The sequence below is a fragment of the Lissotriton vulgaris genome, chromosome 3_1 (genome assembly GCF_964263255.1).
Source record: "Lissotriton vulgaris chromosome 3_1, aLisVul1.2, whole genome shotgun sequence".
NCBI classification, from domain to species: domain Eukaryota; kingdom Metazoa; phylum Chordata; class Amphibia; order Caudata; family Salamandridae; genus Lissotriton; species Lissotriton vulgaris.
The window spans coordinates 1,135,622,350-1,135,650,100 of NC_141689.1; the positions used below are offsets into that span (position 1 = coordinate 1,135,622,350).

The 27,751-nt window shown below is 44.9% G+C and overlaps 1 protein-coding gene across 2 annotated transcripts in view; it reads left to right on the forward strand.

The window, feature by feature from the left end:
- LOC147727539 (E3 ISG15--protein ligase HERC5-like) overlaps positions 1–27,751 on the forward strand; it is a 324,404-nt gene that overhangs the window by 189,689 nt on the left and 106,964 nt on the right. For both annotated transcript variants that reach the window (XM_086961610.1, XM_086961611.1), the window contains 2 exons: positions 23,472–23,642; positions 25,860–26,003. In XM_086961610.1, coding sequence (XP_086817736.1) covers positions 23,472–23,642; positions 25,860–26,003 — 315 coding nt within the window. The remainder of the gene's footprint in view (positions 1–23,471; positions 23,643–25,859; positions 26,004–27,751) is intronic.

Here is a 27,751-nt window from a genome sequence, read left to right on the forward strand (position 1 = left end):
ATCTCGTGACTTCCAAACACTTTTCCAAGACAAAAACAAGGGCAAACATTCCGGCCCAACACCAGATGATGATCTATGCATAGTGTGTGAATCTGCAGCTCTACATGCCCCGAACAGATGCACACTGGTAAGTAGCATTTTCCATCTCTGACTTTGCTACATGAGCCTCACAAACACATGAGAATTTGAGCACATACAGTGCCTGCGAGCTAAAACACCAACATTATTAAAAGCATAAATCCTATGCCCCTGGTACAGCTTAAATCAAGGTTTGTGATTTATACTATGTCGTCCAAACATAGCAAAAGGGGGCACACATGTAATACTCACTCGGGCATCAAGCTAGATTGCAGTGTTCCAATTCCCTTATGCCGATGGACCCTCTATTTTTAGGGTGATGTGTGCGGTAAGCCCCCCTTAGTGTTTGGGTAAAGTTCAGGCTACTTGAAGGGATTTTCCCCAAGTAGAAAAGTATAAAGCAACAGGTTTTACCCCAGAAGCTCATTCTGTGAATGAACATAGATTGGTTGGAGGAGAAAGTGATTTAGTGGGATTTATCGTACTTTGCGACATGATGGCAAGAATAACAGCATTTTAATGTTGTTTTACAATTTCGTAAAATACAAGCAATTGCTTTATAAATATGCATAATTACTGACTTTATCTGAGCCACATCCTGCATTATAATACCACATAAAACCTCACATTCCAAAATATAGCTATCATGTCCTCTGTACAGCTTCATTTTCAGCTACTTGCCAGATACTGTGGTCGTATATAGGTACAGCATTTGTATTTTTACAGTAACTGTATGTTCGAGGCATATGGGCTGCAGATGGTACATTATGAATAGATCGCCATCTGGTGTTGGGCTCGGATGATTGCACTTTGTTTTTCTCTTGGAGAGTCTTTTGTAGATTGGTGACTCCTCCTTTGGTTGGTAGTGCGCATGGGCATCGGCTCCATCCTTAGATTGGTTTTTTCCGCCATCGGGTTTGGATGAGGATTGAGACGCTCCAGATCGACTTCGGAAAGAAGTCACTTATCGGCGCGTATTCCCTTTCCAATTCGACGGTATTGTTATCGAACGCAATTTCATTTCCATTCCGACGCGTTTCGACTCCAACATCGAAGAAAAACTTTGATCTACGTCGACGAACAGGAGGCCTTTCTCGACGTGGTCAAGCCCGGAGTCCATGGAAAGGACTCCATTTAAAAAATGTCCAACGTGTGGTGCTAAGTTCCCACACAAGGACCTACACGAGGTGTGCAACCTCTGCCTATCGCCTGAACACGAATCCAGGGATTGCGAAGCCTGCGCAGCATTCTCCTCCAAGTCGACGATTAGAAACCGTCGAGCTCGAAGACACGAGGTTTCCAGAATGCAGTCGGAGGTGATCCCGGAGCTGTTCGAAGACCAGCACCTCGATGAAGAAGAAGATCATGAAGATCAGTCGGGGTCGGAAGGGGACGAGTCGGATGTCGAAGAACTCGACGTGCAACAAACCGTGAGTGACGACGTCCCCTTACCAAAAAACCGACCCCGTGTGGTAACGACCCCGCCTTCGAGCCCGGTCAAACCGCAGAAAAAAGTTTCCGACGCCCCGCCTTCGGGCCCGGCAACGAAACCGAAACTGAAACCGAAACTCTCGGTCTCCCACCATGTCGGATCCGAGAAGCGGTCGACATCGACTTCGACGCCGAAGCTTCATGCAAGGGAAAGCTCGGCATCGAAACACTCCATGTCGAAACAAAAACATGATTCCATGTCGAAAACTTACTCGACACCGAAAAAATCGGAATCGAGCAAACACTCGGTGCCGAAAACACCGAACATTGACGATCGAAAACAAAGGCACCTTTCGGAACCAAAGGCTTCGGTACCGACACAGGAGCAGCAAACAGATCCCAAACAAAAGATTTTGTTTATAGATCCACAAACTGGCAAAGTAGTGACGAAGAAGAGGAAGAATGAACAGTTAGAAGACAAACCTCTTCCTTCTAAAAAGAGAACACTGGGGACAAATACAACTCCTCCTACTTCTCCTCGACCTAAAGTCACACCCTCTTCTCCTATTCCTCACACTATGCCAAATATTCCTCCACCCTCTACACCAAGACCATCTACACCTCAGTCAGATGTAGACAGTGACACAGGGGAGGGAGAACCTCAAGGGGATGATGACACTATCCCAGATGAGGATGACCCATGGGAAAATTATGACGCAGGGTCAGATGATGACAACGACCCAGAGTTATATCCCTCAAAGCCTTCACCACCTGATGATAACACAGGGTTTGTTCAGCTCATTAATAGGGCAGCAAAATACCATAAGGTAGATCTACATACAGAACCTCAGGTAGAGGATTTCCTATTAGAGACACTACCTACTGCACAAAGAACATCAGGTACTCTACCTATGCTGAAGGGTCTTCTCAGTCACACAGCAGAAATATTCAAAGACCCAGTGAGGGCTAGGGTGTTAAACCCAAGAATTGATAAAAAATATAAGGCGGCTCCAAAGGATCCAATATTTATCAAAGGACAGGTACCTCTGGACTCGCTTGTAGTTTCAAACGCTCGCAAGAGAGCGAACTCATTATCTACAGGAGAGGCCCCTCCACCCGATAAAGAGTCAAATTTAATAGATGCATCAGGCAAAAGAGTAGCATCACAAGCGGCAAATAGCTGGCATATAGCCAATACACAAGCGCTACTTGCACGTTATGACAGGGCACATTATGATGAGTTAGAAAAACTCATCACACATCTCCCCAAAGAACATCAGAAGAGAGCAGATCAGCTAATACAGGAAGGAAAGATAATAACTAACACTTCCATTAAGTGCGCCCTAGACGCGGCAGACACTTCAGCAAGATCCATCAACACCGGTGTCATGTTAAGGAGACATGCATGGCTTAGAGTCTCAGGGTTCAAACAAGAGGTACAAACATCTTTATTGAACCAACCCTTTGATCAGAAAACACTTTTTGGCTCAAGCACAGATGAGACCTTAGAAAAGATGAAGAAGGATACAGAAACGGCTAAGTCAACGGGAGCATTACAACAGCCAAAACAAAGGGGTTCCTTTCGTAGATCCACCTAAAGAGGAGGCTAAAAAAATACAGAAACAAATCAGCAATCCACCTCTTTTACACCTACGTCACCCAAAGGTAATTCAAGAGGTAGTTACAGAGGTAACAACAACAAGGGTAGAGGCCGCGGAAATAATAACAACCGCAACTCCCCAACCCCAAAACAGTGACTTAATACAACTTCCCCCAGACCATATAACACCGGTCGGGGGACGTCTATCACAGTTCCTACCTGTCTGGGAAAACATCACATCAGACAAGTGGGTGAGACAAATTATCCAACATGGTTATTGCCTAGAACTCACAGCTACCCCACCAAACATCCCCCCCAGACAGCCTCCAATGAGTCAAGATCATCTGACATTGTTAAAAGAAGAAGTACTATCACTGCTACAAAAGCATGCCATAGAGAAGGTTCCAAAACATCAACAAGGGACAGGAGTATACTCTCTATACTTCCTAATCCCCAAAAAAGACGGGTCTCTACCACCAATCTTAGATCTAAGACCTCTCAATGCATACATAAATTCGGAACATTTCCACATGGTCACGCTCCAACAGGTACTTCCTTTACTGAAGAAAGGGGACTTTCTTTCTACACTGGATCTAAAAGACGCCTACTTTCATATCCCAATTCACAAAGCCCACAGGAAATACCTAAGGTTTGTAGTGGAAGGACAACATTATCAATTCAAAGTCCTTCCGTTCGGGGTCACAACGGCACCAAGAGTGTTCACAAAATGCCTAGCGGTGGTGGCAGCACACCTGAGAAGACAACAAATACATGTCTTCCCTTACTTGGACGATTGGTTAATAAAGGCCAAGTCATAAGAAGAATGCCTTCACAACACACAGAAGACCATTCAATTGCTGCACCACCTAGGGTTTACGGTGAACTACAAAAAATCACACCTGCAACCAAACAAGATTCAACAATACCTAGGGGCTACTATAGACACAGAAAGAGCCATAGCATACCCCAATCCAATCAGGATACAGACAATGATCAAGTTAATACAAAGATTTCAACCACAACACTCACTACCAGCACGAGTGTTTATGCAGCTGTTAGGCATGATGTCCTCCTGCATACTGCTAATACCACATGCCAGACTACAAATGCGTCCACTACAGGAGTGTCTAGCGACACAGTGGAATCAGGCTCAAGGTCAGATTACAGATCTGGTGTTGGTAGACGACCGTACGCATCGCTCTCTGAAGTGGTGGAACACAACAAACATTTCCAAGGGACGGTCGTTCCTAGAACCGATTCCACAAGTGATACTGACAGCGGACGCATCGCTCTCCGGATGGGGAGCGCATATGGACAAATACACAGTGCAGGGGAAGTGGAGTGTGCAACAAAAGAAACTGCACATCAACTACTTGGAACTCTTAGCAGTATTTCTAGCACTAAAAGCTTTCCAAATGCAAATAACCAACAAGGCAGTCCTGATCAGAACAGACAACATGACTGCAATGTATTATATTCAAAAACAGGGGGGGGGACACTCACTCCAACTATCCAAACTAGCACAGGACATTTGGAGATGGGCCATTCCTCAAAAGATCTATCTGTTAGCAGAACACCTACCAGGAGTTCAAAATCAGATAGCCGACATCCTAAGCAGAGAGTCAGAACAAGTACACGAATGGGAGCTGCACGACCAGATACTGCAGCCATTCTTCCAAAGATGGGGGCAACCAGAGATAGATCTGTTTGCCAATCATCAGAACGCAAAATGCCAAAACTTCGCATCCAGGTACCCACACCACCGGTCCCAGGGCAATGCACTATGGATAAATTGGTCCAACAGATTTGCTTACGCTTTTCCCCCTCTCCCACTAATTCCGTTAGTGGTTCGGAAACTGCAACAGCATTCAATGACAATGATACTAGTGGCACCCACGTGGGCAAGACAGCCGTGGTTCCCCACGCTACTACAACTCTCACAGGTGCCACATCAAAAGCTAAGATTATTACCCATGCACCTTACACAGAACCATGGAGAAATAATGCACCCAGATCCCAAACAACTGAACCTAGCGATCTGGCTCCTGAGGTCATAGAGTTTGGATATTTAGATTTACCACCAGAATGTATGGAAATCATTAAACAAGCAACACGTCCTACCACCAGAGCATGCTATGCAGCAAAATGGAAGAGGTTTGCTGTACACTGTAACAGTAATCACATCAACCCTCTGGACGCATCCACTAAACAAATCATTTGCTATTTACTAAACTTGCAGCAATGTAACTTAGCATATACCTCTATCAGGGTTCATCTTGCAGCTATAGCGGCGTACCTACAAAACAGGCAACATCTTTCCCTGTTTAAAGTACCAGCAATTAAAGCTTTCATGGAGGGACTCAAAAGAGTCATTCCACCAAGACGGCCACCTTCCCCAGTCTGGAATCTCAACATAGTACTTACCAGACTAATGGGACCACCATTTGAACCTATGCATAGGTGTGAAATACAATTCCTCACATGGAAGGTGGCCTTCCTGATAGCTATCACGTCACTCAGAAGAGTAAGTGAGTTACAAGCTTTTACGATTCAAGAACCATTCATGCAGTTACACCAAAACAAAGTGGTTCTTAGAACAAACCCAAAATTCTTACCAAAAGTAATTTCTGCATTCCACATCAATCAGTCAGTGGAACTACCGGTCTTCTTTCCAAAACCACAGACGGTAGCGGAAAGGGCCCTACATACATTGGATGTCAGAAGGGCAATATTGTATTATATAGAAAGAACACAAACTTTCAGAAAGACAAAACAGCTATTTGTTGCGTTTTCTCCTACACATAAGGGCAATCCCATCTCTAAAGCGGGCATTGCCAGATGGATTGTAAAATGTATTCAAATATGCTACTTAAAAGCAAAGAGGACATTAACTGTTCCTCCTAGAGCTCACTCTACACGTAAACTAGGAGCCTCTATGGCATTTTTGGGAAACATTCCACTATATGACATATGCAAAGCAGTTACCTGGGTTACACCGCACACCTTCACAAAGCACTATTGTGTAGATGTGCACACAACACAACAAGCTAGAGTGGGACAAGCTGTATTAAAGACTTTATTTCAGACAGTTGCAACAGACACGGGCGACCACCGCTAGGGAGAGAACTGCTGTATAGTCTATTCATAATGTACCATCTGCAGCCCATATGCCTCGAACAGAATATGCTACTTACCAGTATGCATCTGTTCTTGGCATAGAGGGCTGCAGAGTGGTACATGCCCTCCCAGCCTCCCCGGAAACCTGTGTCTGTTCCAACAATATCTTATTTAGATACACTTACATGGGCATTTCTATCTGTATTCTATCATACTACTCCATCTAACCCTACTATGGCAAAACAATCTAAGGATGGAGCAGATGCCCATGCGCACTACCAACCAAAGGAGGATTCACCAAGCTACAAAAGACTCTCCAAGAGAAAAACAAAGTGCAATCATCCGAGCCCAACACCAGATGGCGATCTATTCATAATGTACCACTCTGCAGCCCTTTATGCCAAGAACAGATGCATACTGGTAAGTAGCATATTCCATAACCACCCTGAGCATTTATCCTAAAATACTCCAATCTCAGCACAGTAGGGAGAGTTCAGGTCCCCTACCCAGCTGTGTGAACTATGGAAATGGATCCACAAATGTACCGGCCTAGGGGCAAATTGGTTTCTTCACTGAATCCTCACTGCCTTTATTTTATGAGCAGGAGACAGGGGAGTGGGGATGTATTGAGAAGAGCTTCATACAAGGTTTGCTCGTTATGCCCTTCTTCCGCCACTGACTTTCTGGCAACTAGAGACACAGGTGTATGGAGGCTGCTGATGTCCTTAGAATCAGAATCAATACAGGTGACATACTGATGCAGTCATTAGGATATTGTTGATGGGAGTGACAAGAGGCACAGTTTTGACTTGTAGACCCGGCTTCCTAGCCCATTACATGACTATACATTTTAATGCCACAAAGCCGCATTTTGGTAGTTCACTAAGGTTGGCTCTTGAACGTCCTCCATGCCAGTTAGATATCAAGATAACCATTTCAAATATTTGAACTGAATAATAAATCATCATATTACATCATCATGTTTACATCTCTTCAGGGCGGGTTTAGACACCCAACATAAAACATATTTACAATCAGAAGTATATAGTGGACTGTAATCTAAATGTACATATAATTTTCATCTTGGACATTTGGTTGTCTTTTAGTACATTTCTTGACAACTTGTACATGGCCTGTCCCAGCCACAACCTTTCCTGGGACATAACAGTTAATCTGTGGGGAACCCGAGGTAGGGCTTAAGGGTCCCAAGTGCCAGCAAGCATAGTCCTACCCTGAGTCCAGACACATACCACAATACAAACTCCAAAAGATCTGACGTCACACAAATAAGGAGCCAATACATTTTCAAAATAGTTCCTTTTCTTTTAAACTTGATAAAACATTTCTTAGAATTTTGCTTATTCACTTTGATGTGAAGAATGAAAAGAAAGTGAGTGGCACCTGAGCCCTCACAGCTTTTAAGCCCATTGCTCTGCGCGAAGGACACCTGAGAAATGATCCTTGGTCTGGGGGGAAGAATAAAGCACAAGGCCTACAGGGAAGAGTGCTGACTGTAAAATGAATCTAACCTGCCTGACATGTGCTGTGGTGGATCAATCCTTGCTAGCCCATGACGGTTCCCTCACCGTAGATTCAGTGCTGACCCAGGAGCCTCAGAAACAAGGTGCACCTCAGGTTCTCTTCTACAGGGCACATTACGGCTGGATACAGGGGTGTCTTTTGAGGTCGGAATTCAGCTTACCGGGCCACTCGTAGTTGGGGGGGGAGGGGTCTCTGCGCAGAGGCCGCAGGCGACATCGGGAGTCCTGGAGGGGTCAACCCACTGTGGACTTGGACTCTGAATTGGTGGGGGACTTCGCTGGGACCGGCGGGCCACTCAAACTCAGGCCGTAGGCGACGGGTGTAGTGGTAGTTCCAGGCGTTGGGTTTCTTTGTCCTCGGTAGGCTCTGAGTATTGCTTTGGAGATTCTTTTGAACAGAGCTGCTGTTCACAGGAGATACGGTCTTTGTTGAAGGCAGTTCAGTCCTCCCCGGGGTTCTGTAGGTCTCTGGCTGCAAGACAAGGCGACTTTTGGTGCAGGAGCTCTAGAAACTGCAGACGGGCTGGTAGGGCTGGGGCCAAGTCAGTTGTTCTCTGCAGTCTTCTCTGTTGGGCGTCTTCTTTCATCCCTCTTCTTCGTTAGGTTGCTGGAATCTGTCTTCTTGGGTCGGGGCTGCCCCCTAAGTACTGTATTTAGGGGGCGTTTTAGGTGTCTCGAGGTCAGTAGCCAATGGGCTACTGACCTTAGGGTGACTACACCCTTGGTGTGCCCATCCCACTTGGGGGAATGGGCACAATCCCTAATTCTGATTGGAGAGTGCCTGCCGTCTGCAAGATGGCGGGCACTGAAGAGTGGGCTTCACCTTGCCTCCCCCACCTGAAGGGTGGGTTTGGCAGAGGTGGGCACATCTTCGGGGCTGTGCTAATTTTTCCTGCCTATCTTCCTGCTGAAAAGGAGGGGAGACAGGAAGGGAGTCTGCTCCTGATAGCAGGAGAGGCTGGGAGTCACGTTACAAAGGCGGGAAGGCCTTTGAAGCTCCCCTGCCACAGATGGCTCTTCCTGGCCTGGGGGAGGTATGACCTCCTCTGCCCAGGAAAGGCTTTATTTCTGGGCTCAGAGAGCGAAGGCTCCCATCCCAGGGGTCCAGAAACATGTCAAGCAGGTTGGTGTGTACCAGTCAGGGAACCCACCAGAGGATGGTCGCTTTTCAGGGGCATCTCTAAGATGCCCTTTGAGTTCATTTTTCATTAAATCCCACACTGACATCAGTGTGGGTTTATTGTGCTGAGAACTTTGATACCAAACTTCCCAGTTTTCAGTAAAGCCATTATGGTGCTGTGGAGTTCGTAACGACAAACTCCCAGCACCATATACTCTTAATGGCATTACTGCATTTACAGGGTCCGATTCACAAAACTAACTAAGACAAAATCCTAAACTTACTACTTTTGGTATTTCCAGAAGGCATTTAGTAGTCTTAAATTAGGATTTTGTCTCAAGTTAGGATTTTGTCTTAAGTTAGGATTTTGTCCTAAATGGGGATGTTGTCCTAAGTTAGGATTTTGTCCTAAAGTAGGATTTTGTCCTCAGTTAGGATTTTGTCTTAAGTTAGAATTTTGTCCGAAGTTAGGATTTTGTACGAAGTTAGGATGTTGTCTTAGGTTAGGATTTTGTCTTAAATTAGGATTTTGTCTTAAATTAGGATTTTGCCCTAAATAAGGATTTTGTCTTAAATTAGGATTTTGTCTTAAATTAGGATTTTTTCCTAAATTTAATTTAAGACAAAATCCTAATTTAAGACAAAATCCTAATTTAGGATAAAATCTCAATTTAGGACAAAATCCTAATTTAGGACAAAATCCTAATTTAGGACAAAATCCTAATTTAGGACAAAAGTCCTAATTTTGGATAAAATCCTAATTTAAGGCAAAATCCTAATTTTGGATAAAATCCTAATTTAAGGCAAAATCCTAATTTAAGGCAGAATCCTAATTTAAGACAAAATCCTAATTTAAGACTACTAAGTGCCTTCTCTGAATACCAAAAGTAGTAAGTTTAGGATTTTGTCTTAAGTTAGTTCTGTGAGTCGGCCCCACAATGCCTAAGAATTGGCTTAGACACTGTAGGGGTACAGAGCTCACGCACTTGTACCCACCCTCACCACTGGTATAGTGCACCCAGCTAGGCGGATGGCTGACCTATGCCAGGGCAGTGGGTTGTAGGCATGGCACACAGGGATGTGTCGAAAAAAATAGTGATTTTTTTTGTTAAGCATCGATCTGTAATAACACAATACTGCATTTCTTCAATAATTTCATAGATGCTATGGACTAATGTATTAGCATATTTCAATGTCTATTTGAAACTTACATTTTATGAACTTTTCAGTTTATGTTGTAGTCTAGGTTCTGAAATAGACAGGAACCTCCTTGCTGTTAGAACCTCCAGATCACATCGATAAACGTTGTAATATTTGTGCGGTCTTTATATGCTGTTTGCAGATTCAGGAGCATGATTCTATCGCTGTAAAGACGTTAGTAATGTGTTTTCCGTGCGTTTGTCATATCAGCACTATTTTAGAACATTGACTAGTTTTATTATGGTTCCATGTTTATTCAAGCTGTACGGTGTTTCAGCATCAAGATTCCATTGTTGCAAGGATATTTTAAATGTTGATTCTTGTGTTTTGCAGCGTGAATCTTTCTGGATTCACTATGTTGTGCATATTCCGCAATCTGGTGGTTGGGTCCGGAATCGTAGTCTTTTTTCTCTTTTCTTTTTTTTTTGTAGCCCAGGTGGGCGTCGACGTCCCACCATTTGGTGTACCTTCGGTGACGTCGGCATGCTTCCGGCGGAAGCTACCACCCTTGGGCGCCATCTTCAGATTCTTTTTTCCGCCATTGGGTCTGGATCGTCGCGTGAAGCTCCAGAAGTTTTGGAGGAGAAAAGGAGAAAATACAACAACTCTTTGACGGTAAAGACCTGAGAAGATTGGGAGAAGAAGACCATCAGAGAAGAGACGACGAAGAAAGGGAAGAACATTGACATCTTCGACGTCCTTGCAGGAATGCGCACACAGGGGGCCCCCTGAGCGCAGGGATGTACAAGACACCCTTTAAATTCTGCAAGAACTGCCATCACAAGTTTGCGCAGAAGGACCAGCACCCGGTCTGCAACCTCTGCCTGCCAATCGACCACGAGAGCAGAGACTGCAACGCCTGCTCCATCTTCAAGCCGAAGACACTCCGAGTTTCGGAGAAGCAGACGATAGCTCACTACACGATGCAGGGCAAGGGCCAGGCCCCGACGCTTTACGAACTGGGCCTCTCCACCGACGACAAGGACAACATCGCCGAAGGTCCAGATGACTTCACGGTCGCAGAGACCGATAAGAAAACGACTGACAAGGTAGGAGAGTCTACGACCCCAAAAACTTCCACAGGGCCTCGAAAGCCGGAGGCTGACTCTCGAAAGTCAGAGTCCAGAGCCTCGAAAGGAGCACCGGCGCCGAAAAGTTTGACGACCGAAGCTGCATCCTCCGAAAAAGAGCCCAGCGGATCCTTCGAGAAGGACTCCCGGAGGCCGAAGACCGGCGAAAAGCAAAGGTCGTCGAAGCAAGCCCCCGAAAAAGGGTCTTCGACTTCGAAAGAAAAGGAGCCAAAGAAAGCTTCGCCGTCGCCGCCGCCGCCGAAGGGAGCAGCCGAAACGCTCGACGACGACCAGGCCGCAGAGATGCTGAGAAAGAAAAGAAGACTCGAGGCCGAAATGGAGAACATCCTTCAGAGAAAGAAAGACTTCAATGAAAGGATGAGAAGTTACAAGATCCCCTCGAGGCCGGCAACGGCCGTCGCTGAGGTGCAGGAGCACGAGGAGTTCGATGTCGAAGAGCCGCCGAAAACTCCGGAGCCCTCGGAGCACGAAGAGGAAGAGGACCTCTATTACACAGAAGGTGATTACAGGGAACAGCAGTCAAGCTACGGCTCAGGTTCCTCGACGGCCCAAGACCAGGATTGGCAGGACATCGAGGCCGAGAACCCGGAGGAGGCTGTGGAGACATACCCTTCGAGGCCTTCGCCGCCGGGCGACATCGGGGCATACAATGAGGTCGTCAGGAAGGCGGCGGCAGCTTATGGGGTTAAGCTGGAGGAGGAGAAGCCAAAAGCAGATTTCCTGCTGGAAACATTGCTCCCCACGCAGACAAGAAGCCAATTCCTGCCCATGCTGAAAAGTATCACAGACCAGGGGAAGGAGGCCTTCAAGGACCCGGCTACATGCAGATCAGTAACGCCGAGGACGGAAAAGAAATACAAATTCTCCTCCCAGGACCCGGATAACATCAAGGGGTCCGTCACAACAGACTCAATAATCGCTGCGACGGCCAGAAGAAGGGCCAACGTCTTAACAACATCTGGGCCTCCACCTGACAAGGAAAGCAGGAGGATGGACCTAACGGGCAGGAAAATAGAGAGAAACGCCGCAACGCACTGGCGTATGGCGAACTCCAACGCCCTCCTAAACAGACACCAATACCAGCATTGGGATGAGATGGGCCAATTGCTCAAGCACCTCCCGGAGCAATACTGTGAGAGGGCATCACACCTTGTGGAAGAGGGGAAAAGCATTGCTAACTCGTGCCTGAAGACAGCCTTGGATGGGGCTGAAACATCCAGCAGACTGATGGCTATAGGCATCACCGAGAGAAGGCAAGCCTGGTTTAGGATCTCAGGCTTCAAAGCTGAGGTTCAGAACAACATCCTGAACACACCCTTCAATGGTGAAACACTGTTCGGAGCCCCAGTTGATGAGAAGCTCACACAACTGAAGAAGGACAACGAGACGGCAAGGTCCATGGGAGCCCCGCAATTCAGGGGGATGAGAAGGGGCACTCCTACACGGAGGCCGAACTGCAGAGGTGGAAACCAGCGAGGAGAATCACACCAGGCATTCCACCAGGAACAACAGAGTGACAACCAAGGTCACCAGGGCCAGCAGAGGCAAAACTGGAACTACCAGAACAGGGGCCAGTCCTTTTGATCAAGAGGAAACGGACGAGGCCAGAGAAGGAGAGGCGGTGAACAACCTCCCTCTAGGTGACTGCACACGGGAAAAGGTGCTCTCCCACTCGAACCCTCCGGGAGAGGAGCACGGAAAAACAAGGAGTGGAGAAAAATAACCACAGACAAGTAGATACTGAACATCATGCAGTTCGGATACTGCATAGAGCTGGTAAAGAATCCACCAAACAGGAAGCCAAAGAGAAAAGAGCACTCGGGAAGAGAGCTGCAATTGCTCCAAAAGGAAGCTCAAGAACTCCTACTCAAAGAGGCCATCGAAACGGTCCCATTCAAAGAACGGAACAGGGAAGTGTACTCAAACTACTTCCTGGTGCCAAAAGTGGACGAAAGCCTAAGACCCATCCTGGACCTACGGTTCCTAAACAAATATGTAAAGACCCAAAAATTCAAGATGACGTCCCTACAAGAGGTCATCCCGCAGATAAAGGCCGGGGACTTCTTGTCCACCATAGACCTCAAATATGCGTACCTGCACATCCCCATGAACAGGCAGCACAAGCACATGCTAAGATTCACAGTGAACAAGGATCACTACCAATTCACAACCCTGGCTTTCGGTCTAAAGTCCACACCAAGGGTGTTCACCAAATGCCTCGCGGCAGTGGCCGCACACCTGCGAAGGTAGGGGATACACGTGTAACCCTACCTCGACGACTGGCTCATAAAGGCAAGCTCTTACAGGACATGCAAAGATCACGCAGAGCAGGTCACAAGAACGCTAACAGGCCTGGGTTTCTCCATACACTGGGGAAAATGCTCAATGGAACCGGAGCAGGTGAAGATCTTCCTGGGGGCTCAAATCGACACCGTCCAATGCAGGGTGTTACCCAGCGAGAAGAGAACACTCAGCCTACTGAGGGAGAAACGTCACTACCAGAAAGGGCGAGCTCTGACAGTGAGGACAGTGAGCAAAATCTTGGGAATGATGGCGTCATGCATACACCTGGTCCCCAATGTACGCCTACAGATGAGACCGCTCCAGGAGTGGCTACAACAGCAATGGTCACAAGCAACCGGAAGTTGGGAGGATCTGGTGGTTGTAACGCACAGGGTGCAGGAAGAAATAAGGTGGTGGACCAAAGAAAGGATAACAGTAGGGAAACCTCTAACACCACCGGACCCAACAGTGACCATCACCACAGACGCATCCCAGAAGGGATGGGGTGCACACATGAACAAGTTCAGAGTGAGGGGTCTGTGGAGCCCTACAGATGCGGTCAGATACATCAATTACCTGGAGCTGAAAACAGTGTTGCTAGCCCTCAAGGCCTTCCAGAAACACCTGTACAGCCAGAAGGTGCTGATACAAACAGACAACACCACAACAATGTTTTATATCAACTAACAGGGGGGGACTCAATCATTCCGTCTGTCAAGCTTGGCACAGGAAATCTGGAGATGGGCAATACGACATCTAAAACTACCAGAGAGCACCCTGCGGGTGCTACGAGAGTTCAGAAGGCCCAGCACACGCAAGTGCTATGGGGAAAAATGGAAAAGATTCACTCAATGGTGTTGCAAGAAAAAACTACATAGAAAACTGACCAAGGAAGCTACGGTGCTAAGGTATCTCACACACCTAATAAAGGCTAAGCTAAGCTCATCCTCGCTAAGGGTACACCTGGCAGCGATTGTGGCATAGACAAGAGGAGAAACAGGGAGAAGCTTCTTCACATCTCAAGTCGTAAAAAGATTCCTGGAAGGGGCTAAAAGAATAGCGCCACCAAAAAGAATGCCGCCACCGGCTTGGAACCTGAATGTGGTAGTGACGGAGCTCATGAAAGCACCTTTCGAACCCATCCACAAAGCATCACTGCAAATGCTGACTATGAAAACGGCCTTTCTGGTAGCAATCACCTCGCTACGGAGGGTGAGCGAACTGCAGGCTCTAACACTGCAGGAACCCTACATCCAGATACACAGTGACAGGGTCGTGATGAGAACAGACCCGCACTTCATGCCGAAGGTGGTGTCAAGGTTCCACATGAATCAGAGTATTCAGATCCCTAGCTTCTTCCAAAACCCCACTATAAGCGCTGAGAGGGCACTCCACACTCTAGACGCAAGAAGGGCAGTGATGCACTACATTAAAAGGACAAAGGGACACAGGAAGACAAAACAGTTCTTCGTTTCCTTCGCAAACAGTTACATGGGTAAACCAGTGACTAAAAACACCATAGCTCGATGGATCGCACAGACAATACAATTCTGCCACAAGCAAGAAGACAGGAGCTAACAGGAGGGGCACAAGCCCACTCGACCAGGAAGAAGGAGCAACGATTGCTTTTCTGGCCAACACACCAATTCAGGACATATGCCTGGCAGCAACATGGGCTTCAGTGCACACGTTCACTAAGCACTATTGCGTGGTTGTACAAATGAACAAAGAAGCACAAGTAGGACAAAAGTGCTTCAACATATATTCAACAACCAACGCTCATCTTCCACCCAACCGCCACAAAAGTAACAAAAACCGCTACAAAATCTATGCACAGCATAGTGAATCCAGAAAGATTCACGCTGCAAAACGAATAGTTTCTTACCTGTCGGTGTAGTTTTGCGGCTTGAAGATCTTTCTGGATTCACTAGCGAACCCACCCGCCTCCGCCAGAAAGATGAGGCTGGAAAAGAAGGTGGAAACACATAGAAAAAGAAAGAAAGTTGAAGCTTACAAGATACGTGAAAAGAATTACGTTAAAAAAAAGAGGATTAACAAACATAGCCATGGATTCACTACAAACACAAAAGAAAAAAGAATCCCAAGATGGCGCCCAAGGGTGGTAGCTTCCGCCGGAAGCATGCCGACGTGCCCGGAGGTACACCAAATGGTGGGACGTCGACGCCCACCTGGGCTACAAAAAAAAAGAAAGAAAAGAGAAAAAAGACTACGATTCCGGACCCAACCACCAGATTGCGGAATATGCACAGCATAGTGGATCCAGAAAGATCTTCAAGCTGCAAAACTACACCGACAGGTAAGAAACCATTCGTTTTTCACCACGTTAAGATGGCTACTTCGTAACTCGGTGGTCAGAGCACGGACTTATATTGGCCGGGGTTTCGTCCGACGTTGACTACTTACGTCCCATGGAATAGCACTGGGTTTGCGTGGAGGAGTTGGACAGTGTTACACACTGCAAGAAAAGAGGGAGCGTGTTGTCTTAGGCTACGTTTTAATTGTTGGGTAATTGTTCACAGACTCGGATGAGTATTTGTGTTTGTACGGGAGGCAGCTCGTTAGTACGTCGCTGTTGGGCATACAATTTGTTTGAGTACTGTTGGTTTCTTACACAGGTGCAGCCATGAAGGGTCTTTTTCCAGTGAACTTGAAGGTACTTTGGCATGGGGTACTTCATTATTGCACTAATTTGCATTGTATCGAACAGCCGTATTATAATTTTTTTACATTTTCAATATTTAGGACCTTCATAACACTTTCGCCTGTTGTTGAGGATTAGAATTTGCTGCATTTTACGTGTGGCAGTAAGTACTGTTTGTTCCAACCAAATTACTAAAAGTAAAAGAGCGCGATCACTTGTTCACACTTAAGGTCTTGGTAAAGGTGGTTATTGAACATGAACACAGGTGTTTCAGTCTTTGGTGATGTGAGAAATTCTTTGTCTCTCTTTTACGTATTAGTCTTTGTGTTTTACATCTTGGGCATCTCTTTGTATTGGGGAATGTTGACTCTGTTACCATTCTTGAGAGCACTCGTGGCACTTATCTGTGGCAATTTTTTGAACGTTTGGAAAATTCCAGGCATTTTTGTTTATATTGTTTACTTAACTGATTAGGTATATGAATGATTTGGTAGCAAGTGTTAGTTACACTCAGTCATTGATTTAATGTTTATCATATTTGTTTTCTAGTGGCCCCTGAAGAAGGGACTGTCTGTCCCTAAATGCATGGGGCATCACACAAATAAACAGAACCTCATTTAAGAAGAATGTCTTTATTTTGATTATGTATTCAACTTTGAGTTTGTATGTTGCTATCTATATAATGCATAGAAACAAATGTAATTATTTCAGAGAACTAATATGTCCATTGAAAATAATGACAAGGTTGATATAAAAATCACTTCATTATATTGTTTATTTGTCAGAAAGTTGTGGTTAAAAATTGAAAAGAGTTACAAAAAAACACACACAGCTGTGCACCCAGTTCATTCAGGCACATGGTTACCTGAACTACCATTTCAATTACACAGGGATGTGTGCCATGTCGACTCTTCACTTTGTTTTGCACCAAAACACACAGCCTGCAAGGGAAGTGTGTGAGTGTAAAGGTACAGAGCCTCTCAAGGTGGCACAATAAGTGCTGCAGCCCTTGGAGGCCTTCCCTGGCCACAGTGCCCATGGTACCTTTTACAAGGGCCTGATGTGGCTAGAGATGTGCCAATTGGGGGTACAAGTTACAGTTTTGGGAAAGAACACAGGCCCTGGGAACCTGAATGTGCCGGGACCTAGGGCACATCAAGTCAAAGTGCATCAGTAGTCTGGCAAAAAGTGTGGGGGTGGGGGTTACTGCAACAGAAACCCAACTTCCTACACCTGCTAGGTAACCTTCTTACCTGATTATGTCAATGAAATTTAACATTTTCATCCCGTGGAATAGAGGAAACAAATCCAACCCCTTCTTTTGGCTTCAACAACACTTCACTGGGGTACCAACTCAATCTGATCCCCTTGACACTTCACCACGCTTCCTACATACCACCAATTGCTTCCATTAGTTCTGACGCCATTTCCACAAACTTTGTCTATCACAACAGGACCACTGACATTTTCTCCTCCTTTTCTGACATGGACTCCTTTTTTATACGAACCACATCACCTATTTTTAACTTAATTTCACTCACCGCAGACCGGCAGCCATACTGTACTTTTTGCTTGGCCTTTTCCACCGCAGTATCCCCTTGACTGTCACATCACATCCCTCCAATGACACTCCAAATTGTATCCATTTCCCAATCCAAACTAGGACATATCTTGGTGAATGGCTTCCTTCCTCTCAACAGTTTGAAAGGAGACAACAACGTGGAACTTTGCAGGCTTATACAATAGAACCATTTCATGGAACTCCCAGCATTCATAACAACAAACATATTCAAGACACTCCGCCGCACACACTGAACCACCACCCAATTCATGTGCTCCAGTTGACCATTGCTTTGAGGATGAGAGGTTCTTAAATGCTTGAAATCTCCTGACCATAAGAAATTCTTCACCTCATCATTAACAAACTGGACACCGTTGTCCGGCAATAGAAATTGAGGTAAACTTAACTACATAAAAATATTCTTCAAAAACGTAATCACAGTTTTGCATTCGGCGCAGACACAAACGTCACCGAAGGCCATTATGGAGTAGAATTCCACCAAAACCAATGCATAGCGACATTCGCTAGGATGGGCATGAAATGGACCAACAAGGCCAACTCCAACTTTTTCCCGTACACTGGATGGACACTCAATAGTTTTTTAGGGGGTTTCCTTACAACATAACTTATGGCACAAATAGCACTCCTGCTGACAAACTCATCAAATTCTTTATCCATTGAAGGCCACCAAAACATTTGCCTTAGTCGGCGCTTAGTATAGGTACTTCATAAATGCCCTTCATGAGTCATCTTAATCAGCTTGTGTTTCAATCCTCCTGGAGGAACCAATTTTTCACCACTGAACAACAACCCATCCTCCACAGAAGATCTGCCACTTTACAAAAAGCTTGGCACGCCATCTCAGCAGCTTTCTCATTAGGCCACCCTATTGTGACATATGTAAAGGTTTGCTTCATAACCTCATCAGCCACAACTTCCGCCCTCCATTCTGCTTCAGATACAACACTCATCTCCTCCAAGCCTATAGCAGCAATCGAACAACTTTCCTCCCAAGTTTCATCATCCACATTATCCTTTCCTTCCAAAGGGCATCTAGACAAAGCATCAGGTATTACATTATTTGGACCTTGAATGTGAACAATGTCAAAATGAAATTGCAAACTTTTGGTTGACAACCTCGCCTTATGACGAGTTTGATCTTTTACTTTATCTCCCACTAAAATTGTCACCTATGGCCTGTGGTCAGTCTCCAACGTGAACTTGGTGCCCTAAACACAGAGCTTACATTTTTTAATAGCCCAACAACAAGCCAAAAGTTATTTTTCTATAGTGGAGAAATGGGTCTCAGGCTCCCTGAGCATTCTTGGCGCATAACCAATTGTGTTTTCAACTCCAGCCTTGTTCTGAGTAAGTACAGCCTTAACCCATGGTTGCTGGCATCCTCAGTCATACAGCAAGACAATTTGGGATTTAAAGGTTTAAGAATTTTAGAACGAGCTAACTGTCTTTCAATCCATTCAAATGCCTCCTGACTGTTTACATTCCACACAAATGCCAATTTTTTTTAACAACCTAGTTTTGCCATTAACACGAGAAGCATAATCAGGAATACATTTGGCTTAAAATTCACATAATCCCAAAAATGACTTAAGAGTTGTTTTATCTACGGGTGCCCACGCATTAATAAAAGTATCAGCCAACCTGGCCTAGGTTCAATGCTACCACTTGATACAACATGACCTAAATACTCCACTCTGTCTTTGAGCAATTCACATTTTACCATTTTGAGCACTACCCTTTTCCTTGCAATATGGACAACACTTGGTCAAGAACACTATCATATTCTTGTACAGATTCTGCAAAAAGTAACACATTGTCCTGAAAAGCTGCAACTCCTTTAATTCCCTTAAACAGTTGGTACATTATTCTCTGTAATACTGTGGCGGCTGATGCCAAACCAAAAGGCATCCTACAGTACTGGAACATGCCAAATGGTGAGATGAAAGTTGTGTAGTGTATGGAATCGATCTCTAATCACCTAATGGTATGCTGAAGCTAAGTCCAACTTGCTGAACCATTTCGCTCCACCAATAAGTGCCAAAGGGTCAGAAATCTTTGGAAGTGGATGGGAATCCATCCATAGAGCCTTGTTGAGACTAAACAAATCTATGCAAATCCCCAATTCCCTGTTACGTTTGTGTGACACCATCAATGGAGACTTCCAGAGGGATGACTCAATGGGCTCTTTTACACCTTTCGAATAAGCCTTTCAACTCTTTCTCTAAATCATCTCTGGCTGAAAATTGAACACTGTGAAGTTTGTGCTTGGGAATGGACCCCTGTTTGACCTTTATTTTTTGACAAATTCCCGTGATGGTCCCTACATTATTTGAAAATACTAAAGGATATTTGGATCTTGCTTCTTCCATGTGATCTATGCAAATGACTGAGTCTTGGTCGTTGTCCCTGGCCTCAAAACTATTTTGAAAGCCACTGTTGGAAACGCCCCTAGATGCACAAACCCTTGACTGCCACATATATTTTTCCCAAAATTGTTCTTCCCCTGAAAATCAATGTTTCTTTGAAAATCCAGCTAACTCAATCTTTCTACCCTCGTAATGGACAGGGGCACGACCTGAGGGCTCTAAAACTTTGTTAGGCCATTTCTCCTGGAACAGTTCCTCTGTAACCATTGTGATTCTGGCTGCTGAATCAACCAGCAATCTGATTTCTTTGTACCCACCACTACATCAATGAATGGGTCAATACAGTCTGACGGATCACCTGACCTGACCTCTCCCTCCTTTACTATTAGAACCATGTCTCTCAAATCATTCGGAATCTGGTTGAAACAGTCATTGGCTTCTACTCCTGAATCCTCCATGACCACATTAACTCCTTTGCCTGGATTCCTTTTTGGACCTGACACACCTTGATAAAATAACAAACTTTTTAGCAATTTCTGCCTGTGATCAGTTTTGCCAGACAGGCTCTACTGCTTTTGAGATTAGCAGGGTTCCCACACCTAAAACAAAAATTAGTTTGATTGGGAAAAATAGTTTTACACAATCTCCCCAGCTCCCTACTTTCTTTAGCTCTGACATCTTTAGTAACAGTGCTGGCTTTGACTATTACAACATTTACCGTGTTATTCTTTCCTTCTAACTTCTTTACAGAGATCTGAGACGTTTCAGTAGTTTCGGCAATGTGTAATGTCTCATCTAATTGCGATGACAACAATTTTTGTTGGATCGCGTTGTTTTTGCTATGAGTGGTATATTGGTCGCCGACCAAATGATATGTGAAGTTGTCAAAATTACATTCTGATACTAGTCTCCTAAGTGCTGAGACACAAGTATCTATGTTTTCCCCAGAACGTTGCTTCCACATAAAATATTTGTGATGCAGAACAACAGTGCTTGGTTGTACATCAAACCTGGCCTCCCAATTTTTTTAAGGCCTCAATGTATTCATCAATCACCTCACCTACTGCTCTTTCCACATCAGGTAAGTGTTTGAAAATAGAACGACCTTCAAACCCAATTGAATGTAAAAGAAGGTATCTTCTTTCTGGGAAAAACCTAGATGCACTAATGACTCCCAGATACGTTTGGAATGCATGCAACCAGTTCCTCCAATTAACCCGAGGATCACCCGGGAATTCCAAAAACAGTGGTGATGGATTCACTGATTGCATGCATATTCAACCAAAAGTAACAATACATCAGACAGACACCTGAAGCATGGATGAAGACATAATGAATAAGAAGAGTGTTCATGCCACCAACTGGATACGAGCTTGCTATGTGTCACCGTATGCTAACACACAAAAACTGTGTACACATCTATGGATACAAACAGTACCTGGGTGAGGGTATTCCTTGTAGAACTCTAGGTGGTAAACCTTCAACCAATGTGCGTCTCACCGACTGCTGACACACCAGCAATAAGTGTGTGCATCACTGTCTGTTGACACGGTAGAAATTAGTGTGTGTGTCACCGATTGTTGACACACTACTAAATGAGTGTGCTTGGCACTGTTGTTTGCAAATGAGCGTATTAAAAAACTTGCTCCAGAATCGTAAAATGGCCATATGGCATTACACCGTTTCAAATCCTCTTGCGTTTAACTGAAGAAGACTGTTGCACAGTGGATGGCTTCCCTACTTTAAATGGCCTCCTACAATATGCGCAGAGCATCTCAATACGCAATAGTGCACAGACGGTGACGTCTGTGAAATGCACACTGTACTTCATCTGCAGAAGGGATCCCTGCAGTGCCTCAATATAGAATGGTAACGTCTGTGGAACGCACGTTTCTCATTGAACGATCGCAGCTGTAGAATGCATGCGCCTGCAACTGCTCATCACTCAGCCTGATCGTGTATACCTGATCGGAACACTCACACAAAACAGAGTGGCTTAATAACCCCTAAACCACCCTTCCAGCTTTTACAGGACTGGGTGACTGGGCAAGACAGTCAAATGAAGGTACAAACGTTTATCTGAAATTCTGTTCCTAATGCGGAACTTGTAGTGGGTTCTTCTGCAGTTCCTCTCTGCTCGTCGCCATCACAACATTCTAGCGATCTTCCTTAAATGAGCACTTAACATCTGGAAGATTTTTTTTATCATGTTTTATACACGAAAGCAGAGCTGCAAATATCAAAGCCTGTCTGCCTCTGTCAACGCTTCTCCAACTGTCAGCTGTACATTTCCACATACCCTCATGGGTCATGCAGCATTATATGGAATGCTGAGGCAGTATTCCATAGAATGCAAATGACCCTTCAACACAGAGTACTACACAACACATTAACATATTTACTTTTGGTGGAAGTGTTGGTATTTTTTAATGTTACACGCCTAGATCAACATCTGTGAAGTGGTACTATTCTGTGAAGTGGTACTTTGGGGTAATAAACACTTTGTATGGTATCTAAACTGGTGTAAGCCCCCTCCACTCCACGGAAAGGTTCTTGCAGATCTTGAGTGCAGCGAATATTTTAAGGTAGGTTTAAGCGTATGCTAGTGTCATCTACAAGTTTCAGATAATGAATCAAGTGAATGTGGGTATTGAAACGCGAATGCAGCAGACTATTATACATTGCTTATTGGCTTTGCATGTGTTGCCCTGTAAGTAAATCTAAGATGTAGAGATGTGGCTGAGTTGTGTGTTGCCGAAGAGCCTCCTATGCAGCACACAAGAACGTATACATTACGTATTGTACCAGGGACAACAAACTAGCGCTTCAACGCCTCGTTAGGGGTAGTAAGCGCTATATAAATGCAATTACAGTACAATACAATACAATACTCCCTCATTGACCTAAAATGTGAATTAGTTAGGCAGTTGGTTATTTCACTAAGTTCTTGTTATACGTGATTGTAAATGATGGTGATTACTTCCTGTTCCTGCCTTATAAGGAAAGGAAATGGTTGTATGTCACAATATTAACCATAACCAAATCAACCTGCGAATATATTGAGGGTATACTTTCGCCCATCACTATATCGTGAAAGTATGTGTATATAGGTAAGTGTAGATGTACTATTCTTAACTGCAGATCTGCTTGCCTAGGCAGTGTAGAGTAGTTCATATTGTGGATGCGTTATTGTTGCAGATTGATATTTTGACCACGATATTGTGACTCTCCCCAACACTTGCAAATATATAACTGTTTTGCTGTGGTTTCGTTAGATAATAATAATGGTTTTTATAGATGGTTTTTACTTTTATCAGTAATTTCTATAGCTGTTCAGTAGTGGGAACATAACTGAATATAAAGACTGGATTATAAACAGTTGTTATTTTCATTTATTTAGGTGAGAACCGTGGAAGCTTTCAGTCAGCTGTTCAAGAACTCTATGGAAGGAAGCAGCGAAGTACCCAACTGTCCATTTTTTGTTCTCAATGTCAGAAGTACTAACGTATTGGAAGATACTTTAGACGTATTGAGTACAATTAATGATGCTGATCTTAGAAAACAACTAATGGTACTGTTCACAATATCATTTAGTCATTTTTCCACACGTCCATAGACATATTATTTCACCAACTGTTGCTATTAATCTTCATGGAACTGCTGGTGTTAGTTCAATTTGTACTATTAATTTAGATTTGTATTTACCTCGCATTTTCAGACTAAGGGCCATATGTATCAAAATGTTGTTTTGCGATTCTCAAATAACGATTTTTTTGAGAATCACTATTTGAGAATCGCCAAATTACATATTACTTAATTTCGAATCACATATTGCGATTCACAATTAAGGAATACCTCCCCATTCATTCTTATGGGCCTATGGGCCCATAGGAATGAATGGGGAGACATTCGCAATTTCAAGGATGCAAGGGTGTCAAAAGGACACCCTGTTGCACCCCTGAAATAAGCATGGGTCCAGATGTGACACGCATACATGCCCTAAGGGCCAGATGTGACACTTTGAAAAATGCAAAAAAGTAAATTTTTTCAAAGAAATCCCAAATTACCACCAACCTGAAGTTGGTGGTAATTTGTGATTCCTTAAGCCAAAATCGCACAACTTGGGTGCTTCCTACATTGCATTTAAGGAATCGCAGTTTGCAATTTCATAAATGCATTAGCAAAATAAGCAATCGCAAATTTGGCAATTCCTTATTTTGCGAGTGGGTTTTTGGGTAATACATTGCACACTGCTAAATTGAGATCGCAAACGTTGAAATTCTGCAATTTGGCTTGATACATATGGCGCCAAGTACTGAATACTTCTTTAAAAATGTAAATTTAAATACATATGTGTCTTTAGATAAAATGTGTAAAGTCTCTGCAGTTGAGCCTTCTTGCCGCACCACATGCTTTCAGTTTCTCTTACTCCTTCATCTATTGCCTCCCTTCACACATGCTCAGCTCTCTCTATCTCCAATAGCACTTGTGTTGTTCAGGTGTCAGTACAGCTCCTTCCTTTTTTGAAGTCTAAAAAGCACAATTGTGTTACCATTTGTTGAACTAGGCCAAAACTGCAGGTAGTAAGGGTAAAGAACATCCACAGGCCTCCTAAAGTCCCAACTCCTAACTGCAAGTCTGTTTGCTTTACCCTCTTTATATTTCACTCATAAAATAGCGGCATCGTTTTGTTTCTTTCTTGGACTGCACAAGTTTCAGATTCAACACTGAAGCAAGTACCTCCTGCGAAGGTCATTGAAGGTGTATGAACCCATGGTAACAAGTGATCATGAAGCCCCTAGTTACATACTGGACACTGGCAGAGAGTACTACAAAGGTAGGCAGTTAATTGATAAAGTAAGAAATTAAAATAGCTTAAGTAATAAGGAAATACAACTGGTGTTGCCAGTAGGGAAAAAGAAGAAACCCTGTAAGGCTCAGTGTCAGTTTTTGGGCTAGTTTGTTCACCTTCATTCCTAGATGGTGGTTGGTTGGTTCTGGCCTACATGAGAAATTGCCAACCAGTATGATGAAACCTACGCTAGGTGTTTCCCCGAGTTAGGTCCTGCCTTGAGAGGCCTTGTGGTAGGACAAATCACCAACTGGACCTTAACTGAGACAATGATTCTGGACAAATTCCACATGTTTAAAGTCATTGAGTGGACTACGATAGAAGATGGCATAGGGAAACCCAAACATATTTTTGGGGATAATGGACATGAGGGATAAAGAGAGGATATTGGTGGCTGCAAAACAGAACGGAGGACCTAAACACCAAGGGCACACAACCATGTCCCAGACTCTGCACAAGAAATGATAAAGAAGAAGAACGTTTGAAATGTGGGTGAAAAGAAATTACCGGTGTTGGGGCAAAGATTGGCCTATTCCGTGCTGTGAAATTTAGAGTGGCAGATGACCAAAAAGGACTACTTCTACTCTGATCCAGAAAATGTGCAGGACAACAAAATATAAAGACCTTGATTTCAAGGACTACTTTGCACGAGAAGCGTATATGTGATTCTTCTGTCAGATTTTCAGTCTTAGCTTCATCACTGACTTTTCCTCTTCCACTTCCAACCCTACCTCCCTCTGCCTGGTCACCCACTTTGTTTGTTGAAAGCGCTTTAAAGTGGCTTCTTGTTTACATTACTACTATATATATACCCATAACAAGTATTGAAACTTTTACCCTATTTGGGACATTCGAAATTTTATAGATGCCTGCAAATAGAAATGTATGTTGAACATGGAAATAAACTAAGATGTTGATTTCATATTATGTCCACAGGTGGCATACACTGGAATATTTCCCTACGACCAAGGCAATTCTATAAGGATATTGCTCATCCATGTATTTGAGGACATGCTCCAATCAGATTATAAAATGTTCGTCCAGTGCGCCCAATTTTCTCCATTGTGGTTTCCCGCCAATGTGAGTCTACATTTTCTTACATCTGTTTGAGTGGTCTCTCACTTATCTTTTGTTTGATAATTGTACACTGTATTTATTTGACTGCCAGTGTCTGAGCATATTTTACTGCCTCTATCTAGTAATTATAGTCCATTTATATAAAACAAACAACTGATTATCTGAAAGTGAAGTTCACTTTAAACAAGCAGTGGCAAAGTCAGCAGTGTGACATTTCCTGCGAGCCTCTTAATTTTTTTTCAAAACCATTTTTATTAGGAGTTCGATCAGGTTTAAGCACAGCCCTCCACAATCAGGAGGAGACTGTCAACAGTAGATACGAAAAGACACATCATTGTCATAGCATCGAACCCAATGCATGAAGCGAACTTTCCAAAAAATACTCCCACCCACCCACCCCAAAACTCCCACCAACCCCGGCCACTACCCACCCCTTATCCCACCCTAACCCTGTGCACGTGATCATGAGTCAACCATAAGAGAAGGTGTACAAATGTGGAGCCGGCCAACGGCCTAGGGTGCAGGGTCAACATCCTGTGGTAATGCATCGTCCATGTCCATAGGAGGGTCGAGAGGCAGGCCCCTATAGTCTGCCCACCGTTTCCATATTTTGAAATGTTTGCGGGGACAGCCCCGAGCCTCAAAAACCGGCTGTTCCAAACCCAGGATGAAGTCCAGGCCCGCCCTCCAGGCACCGAGGGGGGGTGCTCGCTCGCTCTTCCAGGCCTGTGCCAGGTCCCTCTTCGCTACCACCAGCCCCAGCAGCAACAGATGGCGCTTGTATATGTTGCCCCCAACATTTTCTAGGACGTGAAGAAGGCCCAACCTAGGGGTACGGGGCAGGTCCCACCCCAGCACCTCAGACAGGCAATCCCAGACCCCGGCCCAGAACCGAGTCAACCGCACACAAGACCACACAGTGTGAAAAAGGGTGCCTCTCTCCGAACCACATCTCAGGCATTCCGGGGTTGCAATTAGGCCCGCCCGCCACAAACGGTCCCTTGTGAAATAAGCTCGATGCAGATATTTGAACTGAATGAAGCGGAGGCGGACTGCAATGGCAGCCCCCCGGGGGGATTCAAGGGCCTCGCACCAGTCGTCTTCGTCCAAGGGGCCAACATCGGCCTCCCATAGGGCCTTCAGTGTCGAGAGCGAGGGGGAGCAGTGCGTGACCCATGAGCGGTAAATCTGGGAAACTTTTTTGTCACCCAAATCTCCCATAAACAGCTTCGCCTCTATGGGACTGAAGTCTGGGAGCTGTTCCAGCCCCACCAGGCTAGGAGTAAGAGCGTGACGAAATTGGAGATAACGAAAGAACTGGGACTTGGGCATGTTGAACTCAGCACTCAGTTCCTGAAAGGATTTAAGAGTGATGCCGGAGAGGACATGCCCCAGGGACGAGACCCCTATTGCGTCCCAGCCGTCGAAGCCCTGCAGCGACGCCAGCGCCGGCAGCAGGCCATTACGCCACAACAGAGTCTCCGCCGTCAGTTTACCCCACCAGCCCATGCGGTGCAGGGCCCTCCGCCAGACAGCAAAGACCACCTGGGTGACTCGTGGGAGCAGCCGCCTCCTCCTGGCCGAGTACAACAACGTATGAAGGGAGGCGTCGCCCATTAGAGAGTGCTCCAGGGCATAGGCCGGGTCACAGCGGTCCCCATACCACCACTCGTTGAGCACCAGGATATGGGAGGCCTGATAGTAAGACAGCATATCCGCGGTAGCCAAGCCGCCGCAGTAAGTAGAGAGGA